This window comes from Mycteria americana, chromosome 8, assembly GCF_035582795.1.
Source record: "Mycteria americana isolate JAX WOST 10 ecotype Jacksonville Zoo and Gardens chromosome 8, USCA_MyAme_1.0, whole genome shotgun sequence".
NCBI lineage: Eukaryota > Metazoa > Chordata > Aves > Ciconiiformes > Ciconiidae > Mycteria > Mycteria americana.
In genome coordinates, this window is record NC_134372.1 from 30,223,757 (window position 1) to 30,237,249 (window position 13,493).

At 37.5% G+C, this 13,493-nt stretch overlaps 1 protein-coding gene across 2 annotated transcripts in view; it reads right to left on the bottom strand.

Moving 5' to 3' along the window:
• The window catches only part of SLC6A2 (solute carrier family 6 member 2), a 73,737-nt gene that overhangs the window by 21,135 nt on the left and 39,109 nt on the right, over positions 1-13,493 (bottom strand). For both annotated transcript variants that reach the window (XM_075509744.1, XM_075509743.1), the window contains 5 exons: positions 10,071-10,209; positions 9,128-9,262; positions 4,549-4,652; positions 1,859-1,983; positions 1,018-1,130 (listed from right to left, as the gene is read on the bottom strand). In XM_075509744.1, the coding sequence (XP_075365859.1) occupies positions 1,018-1,130; positions 1,859-1,983; positions 4,549-4,652; positions 9,128-9,262; positions 10,071-10,209 (616 nt within the window). The remainder of the gene's footprint in view (positions 1-1,017; positions 1,131-1,858; positions 1,984-4,548; positions 4,653-9,127; positions 9,263-10,070; positions 10,210-13,493) is intronic.

Sequence of the window (13,493 nt, forward strand, 5' to 3'; positions counted from 1 at the left end):
ATGTCAGTTCATTCTTTCCCTTTCTTGTCCTTGAAAATGATAAAGTTTTCTGCAGTTATAAGCAATGGAAACATTGTGTTTTGCCATTTCCAGCAAGAAATTCCTAGATCAGCTCTGTTCATTCAGAACTACAAAAGAGACTTCTATGCTTTAGAATAGTAAGAAACATCTACCCTACTAAAAATGATGAATGTTTGTTCATGGTTCACTATTCCTTAAAGACCCTGTTTGTTTTTCCCAGAAATTAATCAACCTTTAAGCTAAATATAACAGCATGTCTTGATGCCTCTTTGGCAAGAACAAAGCAGCACAAAAGTTGTTAGGGGACTTGGGATATTTTCTGGGCTGAAGTTTCTGTGATCCTGAATATCATGGTACAGTAAAAGTCATTGCATTATGGAAAGAGCAAATACACTCGTTAGACTAGACATTTTACAGTAGGATAGTAGTAAAATGAAACCACTAAGGAAATATTCTGGTGTTATTTTTAAATTGTGACTAAATTTACAGGAAATTCTGTATCATTGCTTGTAGGAAAAAATCAGACTACCTTCAGACATTGTGTATCTTGAGCAGATTAATGAATTTCAGTACATGTAAAAATCTCCTCTAGAAACCACTCAATGTCTTACTGTGGCTTGTGTTTTGCAGATAGGGTTCCAAAACCTTATTGCAGGTTCGTAGTAGTAATAGTTCATAGCAGTGATGTTGGGTCATACCTTTAAATAGTAATAATTGTTGATGAACAGCCCCTCTGTAAGGTCACAAAAAAGCAGCAGTGAGTAATTATTTGCTGGCTTGTAAAAGATTTGATTTTTTTCCTAAACCTCTTAAATATTGTGAGTCTTTGAATATACCGCCAGGAGTAATACTATTGGTATGTTGGCTGTGACTGTGAAAACAGATTCAGGGAACGTACATAATGTTTATTTGAAAAGCCCCTGTTTAAGGTTGATACCTCTCCAGTTACAGAATATGACAGGAAAAATGTCAAGGCTAGAAGGAAAAAATACTCACAGAACTGTCGATGCCAAGAGTAAGGAGCATGATGAAGAATACAACAGCCCAAAATGTAGATCCTGAAAGAGTTGAAATTGCCTCTGGATACAGGATGAAAACTAAACCAGCTCCTGAAATAGAAAAGAAAAAGAAAAAAAAAGTATTACTAAATGATGCTTCTTAGCTTCACAAAAGTGTTCATTTTAGTAAGATAAATTATAACTAAGTTGACTTTGACATCAGTCCACATCACACTCTGAGTAGCTGTTAAAACAAAATTTGCATTATACCGAAAATATATCCAAAATACTTTAATAATGTACTCATGACAGTTTTGTATTTAAAAAAAAAAATCTATCCCATTCTTTCTAGTATTCTTTTATGAGATTCACAACCTTACTAGCTATTTTTCAACTATGTAGTAGAGAAGGAACCCTGTGGATGTGGACTCCACTGTCTGGCAGGAGAACTCGCGGATGTGATGAGAGATACAGGAACTGAAATCATGGGTGACCCTACAGCTAAGCCTACCAGAACCATCCAAAACAGTAATGTATGGCACTGATCAGAAATACTTTTGCAAGATACTGTGCAGTGGTAAATGCCTGTTTGTTGCACAGGCTGAACTTGTGAGGGGCAAGATGTTGGGGAACCTCAATTCAGCAGAGGTAGAGATGAATCAATACCATTTAGAGCTCACATTTCAGCAAGGCACGTACACACAGAGTTTTAGTTCCAAGTAGTTTAATTCAGGTCACTTCCATGAGATTTTCACACGCTTGTTTGAAACAGATATAAACACATTTGCAAAGAAATGTGGACAAAAAGTGGTAAAACTAGTAAAAAATTAACTTCCTACCTTCAGTGGCCACATCCTCAATTTTAACTTTGTGCTCATGAGCCATGTAACCCAATATGGAGAAAATTGCAAATCCTGAGATGAAGCTTGTGACACAGTTAATGGTACTAGTCAGCAAAGCATCCCTAATGATGGAGAGAAGAACAGCCCAGTGAAAAAAAACACTTTAAGAACTAGATGGGAATTGTCTTATAGTGATAGGAAGATTCTTGTGAAAATGCTAATTGTGCAATTATCCTGAGATTCAAAAGCTCATGTCAGCATACTATGCTAGGAAATGACCTACTTCTGTTTACTATTTTGATTTAAAACTGAGTTCTGTTCCAAAAAATCAACAAAGCTATATTAAATATTAAGATATTAATGAGTAATGTCATCATCCTAGCTGGTAGCCGTAGCATAGCAAGAGAGTGGCCTGAAGTGAAAGAGCCTTCCTATTCATCAATTCATGTGAGCAGATATTTAGGAGGATTTTCAGTGCATTTTTAGCAAACTGTGCTGCCATTCAGATGGCACTGGGTAACCATCCTTAATCTGTAATGAAGTCCTTTCATCTATGAAGTTGGCTAAGCTTTTCTGAAAAAAATACAACTCATGTTTTTCAGATTGATTAAAAACCACAACTTTGTACAATCATTACTATATGATGCACACTGTATAATATTTAACCTTTAAACTAAATTCACTATTTTAACAATCTGCCATGGTATTGTGACAGACGTACGAGTTTTCCTGGGTATTAATAACCCCTATTACCAAACCTAGCTTGAAGATAAGTAGACCATACATCTTCAGATGTCTACCTAATCTGCAGTGTTTTGTATGTAATCTTTTGCTGCATATGACCTTTAGAACAGAGGACATGGCTCTGTGAACATCAGTAATGCCAAACTAGTGCTTTAATAAGCAGAAAGTAAATATAATTTCCTTTCATCGGTTACACTACCCAAAAACATAGGTGCCATACACCAAACTTTATCCTCTTCCTTATATTACTTTATTTTGATAACATTGAAGAATTTATGTCCTGCAATTCTTAAAGTGTTTTTCTTGGGGAAGGCTGCAGGATCAAGAGAGACCAGATTGGACCCATAAACTCAAATTCTTTTCAGTCATTAAAGAAGAAAATTGCTAGGTATTTGTCATTGATAAAATGGCAACAGTCTTACTTGTTTCCCACAATTCAAAAACATTCTTAAGCAAGTGAATAATGCTTCTTTTCACTTAGTCAATAATTGGATTATGTGATGCTTATCTCCTTATAAACTGAGCTGAGCTAGCTCTCAGTATTTTGCATGTAAAATTAGATCATAATTTAAGTACAGATTCTCATATCTTCTGGCCCTGATTTTCAGTATTGTTACCCTACCTTACATTACTGACACTATTCCTCTCAAGGAAGGTGTGTTGAAGCATAGATGGGACAGTATAGTGCTGAGTCATGGCCTTCATTTGGAAACAGTACTATTTTCAGTTTGTTCTGTTTCAAGAAAGCCTTTTGAACAAAATATGTCAGCACATTATGGAGTTATTGGACCAAAATAAGGATATTTGTAAGTGTTGTAAATGCTACTGAATTGAAGCTTGCTTTTATGGTTGGAACTAAAACACAGTATTTAATGAAAGTACAGATTACTCTTACAGGGAAGGTAAGGCTTATGAAGCAACATTAAACAAATATAGTAAGCTGGGAACTAAATAATATGATTTTGCATATAGTCTGTGGTGTTTTCTTAGTTTCAGGTGGATTTTTTCCATTTCAGGACAAAATTAGAATACAGAAGAAAAACAATTATATAGGGAGCTGCTTTGAGATTAATGCAAAACTGTTTGCAGAAGATGATAAATGTTATTTTTGAAGACTGCTATGGCTAACGTTCTAACTGAAAGGTTCTCAAACCTGGCAGTATTACCTACTGCAAATAATGAGCTGGGTTAGGTACAAAGCTCTCTGAAGTCAGTGGAAGTATTCCATGATTTTGGCTTCCAATCTGTTTAAGGCAGTTCAAATCTAGGTATTTTCTTGTACCTTTTCACTTTAATGGGGTTTTTTTGCCATCCTTCAGTTCACAATGTATTTATAATACATGTACTTTCTGAATTTCTATTTCATGGGAAATTTTAAAGCGATGGATGTTTTCATTCCAAAATGGAATGTTAACAAAACTTCCTAATGTTGGACGTTCTCAGAAGGTGCAGACCAGTTCTGGTCGAATTTCCATGGTGGTGATTCAGCAAAACACTTACAAACTGACTTGATTTGAAGTGCATTCCTAAATTGGAGCTCAACATAAAGTATCAGCAATATAATCCCAAAGCACAAAAATGCTTCTGGAAACTGGAATCCTTCTGCTTTTAGTTCCTGGACCAATAAGATTTCATCCTGTGTTCACTGTTGCTCTTAATGGTACTTTTGAAAGGCAAACACAGGCACAGTTTACACAGCTGTCTAAAGTCCAAACCTAATCCCATTCTTTTTTGCTGTACAGCAGATATTTTGGCAGGTTCCTGTTGCTAAAATTTCAGTAAGGAAGACAGTGTTTCAAGATTTGGGTTGGTTGCTATGTCCACACAAGACTGACCATCATTAATAAATGACTGAAGATAAAAAGATAGCTTAGTACTTCCAGCTGCAGTTAGAGTAAAATAGTATCATTCTGAAGCAGTAATGAAAGAGTAGGCTGTCTTACCTGTAACAGTTGTTGTCAAACTTATTGTAACTGGCAAATGCAATTAAAACACCAAACCCAGCTCCTAAGGAGTAAAATATCTGAGTAGCTGCATCAATCCATACCTGCATAATACCAACATTGTCAGTGTCAGTTCACTCCAAAAGATACATCAGGGAAATGCAAGAGTGTACAAGACAAATGGCTTTTGAAAAATGATCAGCATTCATGCTTATGGGAGTGTAAGTGCTTCTCAGCCCCCATGAGATGTCACATGGAGCACAGTCATGGTCTGGAACAGCTTAACCTGAAATGGAAAGGGCCAAAGCAGTGGGCAAGTTCTCAGTGCATGCACGCTGCTGCCACGGTGGGGTGTACCACTTGCATCTGTATTTCTCAGCTTTTGCTGAGTACTGAAATGATTACATGATTTTTCTCCTGGGTGACAGAAATACACTTCCAATAGTTCTTGTTCCAAGTTAGTTTGGAATGTACAACCAGAAAAGTAAAAATAGTTAATGGGTCAAGAGTTACAGGACATTTTCTTTCCCATGAGAGCTTTCTTCATGGGACTGTTAGTACACTTGATATGATGCTTTCTTGTTTCAGAAGCTGAAGCACGACTGACATGCTGTGAACAGAACCATGCAGGTTATCTGTCACCTTTCCCACTTTGTTGGGATGGAGTTGTTCCTGTGATAGTCATTAAATTTCAGTTTAGATGCAGCTTGACCATTTTAAGAATTGTCCACTAGGGAAAACATGTTTTTAATGCTATAAAATTTTCTAAAGTGACCCTCCAGCCCAACGTCCACTCAAAGTGTGCAGACAGCAGTCAGGAACAATGCCACAGTGCTGGTCTCCTGAATCAGAAGCCTGAAAATAGTCTACCCTGGTTAATGAGGGTTTCACTTATTTGGTTGTTACACAAGTATCTTCAACGAGGGTAATGAAATCAATGGAGTGAATAATACACAGCATTTCTCAAAATGAGATCTTCAGTGTTTGATTAAATCTGCCAGGTGCTCAAGACTGATGAAGATGACATCCCATGAAAAGCATGGGATGTCATCTCCATCCATCTCTCCAAAATCAGATCCAATGTATCTGTTCAGCTGTGGCTCTTTAACAGATCTAAGGAGCTTATGAGCTCCATCTGCATTGGGATTTTAATGCTAAGCTTTCACATTTGGCCCAGTGGAAAGAGAGAGAGTGCCTTACCCCATCCTAACATGATACATGAAAGCACTTATGCTAGTGATCTATTTTTTTCTCAACATAGATGATAGATGCTTTCAGCTACTGCCTGATGAAGACTGTGAACCATTTATTGAACTCTGGATTTGTAGAGAAACTTAATTTTAGGAACTGTTGAAAGTTAATTACTTGAAAGCTAATAGGAAGAACAATCTATGATGTGTTTATTGCAAACCAGTGGATAGGTGGATATGATTTTTCTCAAATTGCAGTTCATATAGGGCTTTTAGGTATCATGGATTTCTCTTACTAAATAGCAAAACCCTCCTGTAAAATGAATTCCTTCCTCATTCCTTTTATATACCCAGTTACATCTTAATGTTCTATCTTCACACAAAGGTTGAGATCAAATAGGGTTGTACTCTCTGAAGACCGTTTATGTGGATAAGAGTGCAGAAGGAGGGATGCAAAGCCTCCTCTAGTTTTTCTTGTTTTTTAAAACTTCCCATAACTTTTGTTAGTGAAGTTCCTGAAATTTTTTAAAAATAAATTTTGCTTAAACTATAACTAGATCTGCATGCTGTCACCATAAGGCACTTGTTTTTAGTGGTTCTCTAGCTCTTTTGTGTCTTGCCAGTGGAGTTGTACTCATCATACCTCCCCTTTCTTGCTATTCAAGCACCATTAAGCATCTGCTTAAGTCCTATTGATTCAAATAAGAGGTTAGCACCTGCTGCATACCAAAGGAGTTATGCATATGCTTAAGTATCTGTTGAGAAAGAGTCTTGGCTCATAGTAGCTGATTAGGAAACAAATTTAGAAGATCAAGGTGAAGGGAAAAAAGAGCAGAAACCAGCAATTCCTTTAGAACTAATATTAAATGCAAAACATTCCCTTTGTTATAACAAAGCAGGATGTGAAACAGACAGTGGGGCTGGTTCTTCTGCAGTTTACGCTCATGTTCTCTGTTCACTTCAGCTGAATGGCTTCTGATTGATGCATAGTCTAATATATTTTATGGTAGGATATTGTTTTTATATACATTAAAAATGAAAAAATAGAAACATTTTACAGGAGGCAGTCATCAATCTTTCCAGCTTTATTCATTTGTTTATGCCAAGTTTTGTGCATATTCTTTCTTGTGTATGTGGATTTAAAGAATTACTGCGCTGTGTGGAGGGAGAACATTGTGTGCACCCCTAGATGTTATAGAATCTTTAGGAAACTCATTAAGGTGTATGAAAGAGCGAGTGTCTTCTCATGTCTGATTTAACTCTGTATTTAATGCCGATTCATTTAGAAGAACAGAAGTGTAGCTGCTGTTTTACACAGATGTTTAATGTATCCATTTGTGCAGTGGAGATGAGTATTATGGCTTTGTAGCTTCTGGACTTTCAGCCAGGAACATAGCTAGGCGTTGGTCTAGTTAAGAGGTTCACAGGTGAGTATCTTTCTCTCCTTTTTATAGAGATACCCTTTGTGGATTCAGTATCCCTGAAAATTGAGGTGGCTCAGGGCTTGCTCAGTGCTGTGCAGTATGTGGCCCTATAAAATGAGGCAGACCTTGACACTGATCAGGATGCTCTAAGGTCTTTTAGAAGAGCATTGGCAGAGCCCTCTGTAGGTCATTACTGTTGTGACTTACGCTGTTTCTTTGTTAGATTCTTCATTTGAGAGAAAAAAAATCGTAAATCAGAAAGATTCAGGGACACATTGACATAGAACTGAAGCAGGAGTCTATTCTTCGGAGCCTGAGGACAAAGATTAAACACACAAGCCTACTGCAGCAGCAGGTATCCCAGTCTCCGAGCAGGAGAAAGGCTGATGTGACAAAGCAGTTCGTCAAACTTCTCCTTATAAATGATCTTTAGCCTTTTATTATTCTAGAACAACTTTTTTGTTGTTGTTGTCTGAAAAATTTAGTCTTTGAAACAAATATCTTTAGTATCATCCAAATAGCAGCTGCAGAAATATTAAGCCAAGAAAGAGCAGTGCACAGAATATCCTTCCAAAAGCAGAAGGCAGCTATGATTATGGAGGCCTAGATTCTGAACTGATGCAAGCTGGTACAGCTCCATAGACATCTAGTTGAACTTGTGATGTTTTTTTCCAAACAGCACTTAAAATCTATAAGAAAAATTTAAGCACCTCCTTTGTTCATCCTTGCATCTTTGTATTTATGTATGTGCATAAACGTGAACTACTGAGGTGGCTACTGCCTTGGTGACAAAGGTGGATGAAAGTCCCATATTTGAAGTTTGGTTTGACTATTCCAAAATGGAGTGAGATGGGGTCTTGGTTCTGGTGATAACTTCTGTTGTTGAAGAAATGCCAGTTTCCAAATTTAGTATTACAAAACCAAGAAAGGATTGTTTTGCTAAGAGTATATAAAATAGGTCTGTATTCTAACATGCGAGGTCTTTATCTACCATTGTAATTATTCACAAAAAATCAGGATAGGATGCATAGGAAATGTACAGTACAACTATGTATAGGCTACAGACATCTCTGAAAGCTGCAAATTTTTGAGACAGTTCATTTCCTTCTAGTAGAACTGTGTCCTCGCTTTTCAGTTTTGCAACCACTTGAATGGCCTCGTGACCCATCCACAGAGATACCAGTGTCTTATAAATGATTTATGATATTTTTATAATAGCACAGTGGTAAGATCTATCTGTAGTCACTAGATCATTGTTCTTCGTAGGTCTGAAATGCTGGTGATTTCATGAGTTAGTGACTATACTCATAGATCTTGCTTTACAATGGATGAAATAATTCTTAGTTCCAAGGTACTGCACAAATTGAGTTGGTTTGGATGTATTTAATGAGAATGTCTTGCAATGTTGTTAAATGATACAGGGAAATGTACATTACTTTCAGTAGTAAGATAAGAACATCATACTATGGAAAATCTCATTTGTATGAAGGACCGTGATTAGGTAAGTGAGTCCTGACTTAGTATGTTTAGCAAGGTTTTCATAGGCCAGGATTTTTGTTTACCAGCTTAATGTTTAACCTAGTGATTCAAAAAGCAAAATTTTCTTCTTGAGGGAATTCTTAGCCTTTTGAGAACTAAATTTTTGCATGACTCCATTTTCATGTATAAAGGATACTGCAGTTTACAGGGTGCACAGTCAAAGCATGGACTTTAAGGGACTGCCACCTCTGAATCTGCCCTCGTACAGGTTCTTTTGTGATCAAAACAGTTTGGGTTCAGGCTGAGATAGTCCTGTTATGGAGGGTGTTGGAAAGTTAGACTATCAGGGACAGTGGACTAGTGCTTATGCAAAAGCAGAAGTGTGGCTATGTAATTACAGAAATTAGCTCTAATATTTTCAGTTTTCATAACAGGGGCAACAGGTTTAATAATAACAAAGAAATGAGAGCAGAAGAGTACACTTACTGTGGCTTCTTTTAATCTTCTGAAATCTATGTGCAGGTATGCATTTATTCCATTGTATGCACCAGGCAGGGTTATTCCATGTATTAACAAGACAAATAATACAACATAAGGCAAAGTGGCTGTTATCCAAACAACCTGCAGACAACAGAGATCCCAAAGGTTAATGAGCTGCTACAGAAGATTGAAGAATGTGTGAAAAATACAGCTGGCGCTTTCTTGGTTTTGTCCATTCAGTTCGATGGAGAAGCTCTTTATAGGACGTCTTGGGGGAAAATGCTGTTATGTATAATGAATCTTTACGTATGTATGTTTACAGATACCAGTAGGAGACAGTTTTGACAAACAGAAGACTTGGAGTGCTTATACGTCACCAGTGTGTGTTAGACTGCTGATCAGCTGTTCAGCTATATATTAGTTTACTGAACAAGTGCAGTCATTGCCTGATGTTAGGTGATACTTTAATGAAAATGTACAAAAAGCTCTCAGATGTATCCAACCCTAGAATTTCTGTTGAGGTGTTTTCTGAGGGGTGTCAAAGAGTAGTTTCAAATTACTTTCATCAGATATTTCTCTTGTCATGGTGTCTTATATAATAAAACTAAAGCATCTTAAACCATCAAAACATTAGTACGTTTGGCTAAGAATAGGAGGCACATTTAAGACAATTTAAAGTCTTTCAAAATATTTTCTGGATGAGACCACTAATGTTGAATTGAAAATAATATGCTAATAAAATTTCCAGTTGGAACATCACACAAGCAAAACTTGTAAATAAAATAAAGGCTGAATCTGGATTGTGTATTTCCACTGCATATATATGAAGGCCTCTCACATGACTGGGTGCCTCAGAAGCAGTGATTTAGTCTCTTGCTTTCTAAACTTAGGAGACTTCTTAACGGAGACAAAGAATGTAGTTGAGATAGAAGGACAATATTAGCTCTACCTTTCCTGAAGTCTTCACGCCTTTCCACAGACTAAAGAAAAGAATGATTACCACCACCAAGAGGCAGAGAGAAAGTTGCCAGCGAGGCAAGCCAAGGTCATGGATTCCACGGCTTTCATGCAGGTGCAGAACTCCTCGCCTACATACCAGATACATAGAAACAAAGTGAAGTCACTGGGGGGAAAAAGGTTTTTACATATCTCATCCTGTGGGCAGCAGGAATGGATGCTGCACTAAAGTAATAGCTGCCCTACTGACATTGCTAGCAGTTAGTGAAACCCGTTTTGTGAAGCCATGTATTGTGCTTCTTCGCACAATGCCTCTATGTTCTCACTGGCCCATCAGTGTCTGTTTAGCACCATAGTGCCATAATGATAGCACTCTCTTCTCTTCTTCACTGGAAGTGTTTGGGGATTTTGAGCAGACTGATTTACTTTTGAAGTTAGCCTTGCTTTGGTTAAGGAGTTGTATTAGATGACCTTCAGAGATCTCTTTCAGCCTAAATTATTTTGTGATTCTAGATAACCAAACAGCTGGCTTCCTGCAACTTGGGCAGTTCCGAAGTTACTTTCAATTTCTTTTTGTATAGGCTATTGTGAGGCTGGAAAAAAGTGTTTGGATAGGAAAAGCAACAGTTGGTAAATTTAAATTGGATATAGTGCTCTGTGTTGTTCACCGAGATAGTGGAGTGATAGAGGAAATTCTGTTGCTTACCAGGGCAGGCTAATTCTTTTGAGATCTACACAGTGAAATGGGTTGAAATGTAGAAAAGAGTGTTTGCCCCCATGACTGGTGATATCTACAATTAAAGTTGTCAAAACACATTGTATGCAACAGGCACAGGGATATGGGAGAGATTTTATAGTGGATCTCCCTTGCTTTAACTCAGTTCTATGCTATTGAAGTGTCTCGTGATGCTTTTTCAAATCTAAAAAAATGCAGAAATATTTTGCTTTACTGAAAGCTGTATTTGCAAAGAGAAATGGCATTGCAGCTGGAGCCCTGCATTAGAGGAGAATTGCAGAGCTAACTCCTGGTTCTGGTATGGATCTACAGGATGCTGGCTCAGGGATTCAATTTCTTAGTGTTTCAGTGCCCATCCAGATAAACTGGCCACGGCCTTCCCTGTCTCCTGCCCTTTCTCTATCACCTTTTATTTGCTGTGCACTTTTTAGTAAAATAGGTAACATAGAAAGTTGATCTCTGTTGTCTTTTCTTAGCACCATGATAGCACAAACAAATCAAATCAAAGAAGCCGTTTTCACTGGAGGACCTTGACATGTTTTATGAAGATAACGACATTTTAGAGAAACTGCACTACTGAGTGGTTTGGCTTGCATGGCTGCAGACATGTAGAGACTAAATCCTGAGGAGTACAATTCCAGCCTTATTGACTGCTGCATACAATCTCTTACTAGATAGATGGTGCTTCAGAATTAACTTAAGCACTGGTCTTACCAAGTCAGAGATGAGTGAGATAGTTGAATAAGTTCCAAGATAGGGGCAAACCTGTGTCAACTTAAATGGGGAAAACTGAAGGGGAAAAAAAGTCTCTGTACTACTTAAACTGTAGAAACATGCTGGGAAAATTAAGGCCCATTAGAATGATCCATCTAGTAATATGAAAGAGTTGCATACAATTCCCTTTTGATTACTAAAGCATCAAGATATGGTCAACTAAGAATTGTAACGGTTCTGCTTCTGTAGTTTCTCATGTTTAATAAGAAATGCTGTATTTTTGGACTGTTTCTATGATTTATCCCAGGTTCGATAAAAGATACTTGTAGAAAGCATCCTCCTAAATTAAGCAGCTGATCTGCTCCTGTTGCATTTTAAGGCAAATAACAAGTGGGGCATTAAAAGACCATGTGTTTGTGGCATATATTTGAGAATGGTCCTATTTAGAAAGTATGAGGTGAGTTTAACTCTTACTAAATATAGCTATATAACAATATAGCTGTTACCTTTGGAAACAGTAAAACAGAGAGGCAGACTTCTTTATCGCATCTAAAAACCTGTCATCTTTAATTAAACATAAATAAATAGGTAGGTCTCATTCAACTTTTGCTTACAGTGTGAGTGAAAGCTACTTGTATTTCTGCTAATAAAGTATAATTTGCCAAAGGATCCACAGATGTAAGTGAATCCTGGGCAGGGATGCCTGATTCCTTTCTAAACTTACCAGGTTGGGCAGTGATAAGTGTAGCTTCACAGGCTTCTGATCAGAACATTTGTCCAGGATCTTGGGAGGGTTTTGGCAATCTGTGCTATCACAGTTACACTGCTATCGCTATCAGAGCTGGATGTTCTAAAGAAAGTCCTTTGGATTATGATGTGTAGATGTCTACTCAGAAAAACTGAATCTGAACTTGGATTCTTTGTGCCCATTTAACTTCTTGCCCAAATATTTTTCTGGATTTGTAAAGAAGCCTGCTTCCTTGTGTGTTTGCTTTCCAAGAAGCAGCTAGCAATGTGTCTTACTGTTTGGAACACTTGCCAGAACTGCCATTTCAAATGTGGGATTCCCAGGATTTTCAGGAGAATCTCTGTTCCAAGAGTTCTGTTCCCTTAATCAGGGTAAGGGATCATAAAATAGGAAGAGAAAAATACTTTTGTAACCAGTCAAAACAGCTGTATAACTGGGCAGCTAAGCAAGGAAATCTTCATAGACAGCTGCTGTTTCTGAGCTGTAATTCTGGCGGGTTTTGCTTCCTTTTCCTTTTTTGTTTTCCTTTGTGACCTCTGAAGATAAGTCATAGAAGCTTTCCAAAAGATGACCTTTTTGAGGGTTGCTGCGAAGTAGTTTGTGAATGTTTACCTATTAGAAGTTACATTTCTGTTCCAGCGGCACCATAAAGTATAAAAGATCTAGTGCTAGACTGCAATTTAGGTTAAGATGTGCTGACATCTGAAGAGATGGAGGAGAGAAGCAGTAGCCAAAGTATTAGATAGACTAAATCTTCTTGGTTTGAAGGATATAGCTCTGTAATGTTCTTTGAAAAACAGTCATTTTCTGGAGAAGGGCAAATTTGAAAAGAACTTTGCATTCATCATGTTCATCCAAGTTAGCATACATCAGTGATGCTATAGAAAATCTAGTTAGCTCAATTATGCCACAGTTATTCTTGTTTCACTCAAGGAGTACTTATTTCAGGAGCAGTTGAGGCTGTTTTTAGCCTGTCTCTGTTAAGGTAGGTTGAGTGGTAAATCCCTGACTGGCTCCTTTAGATTATACTCAGTCACTTCCCTTATACTGGCCACAAAGAGGAAAATGTGAAGTAAGAGATACTGCACAATTCCCCATTCAGGAAGCTCTGAGGTCAAAACACCTGAATTTTCAGCCTTTTGGTATTACAGCAGAATAATGCAACGTGGCCAACATCCATTCCTGAACTGAGGTTGCCTTCAGTAGCTGCAGGATTG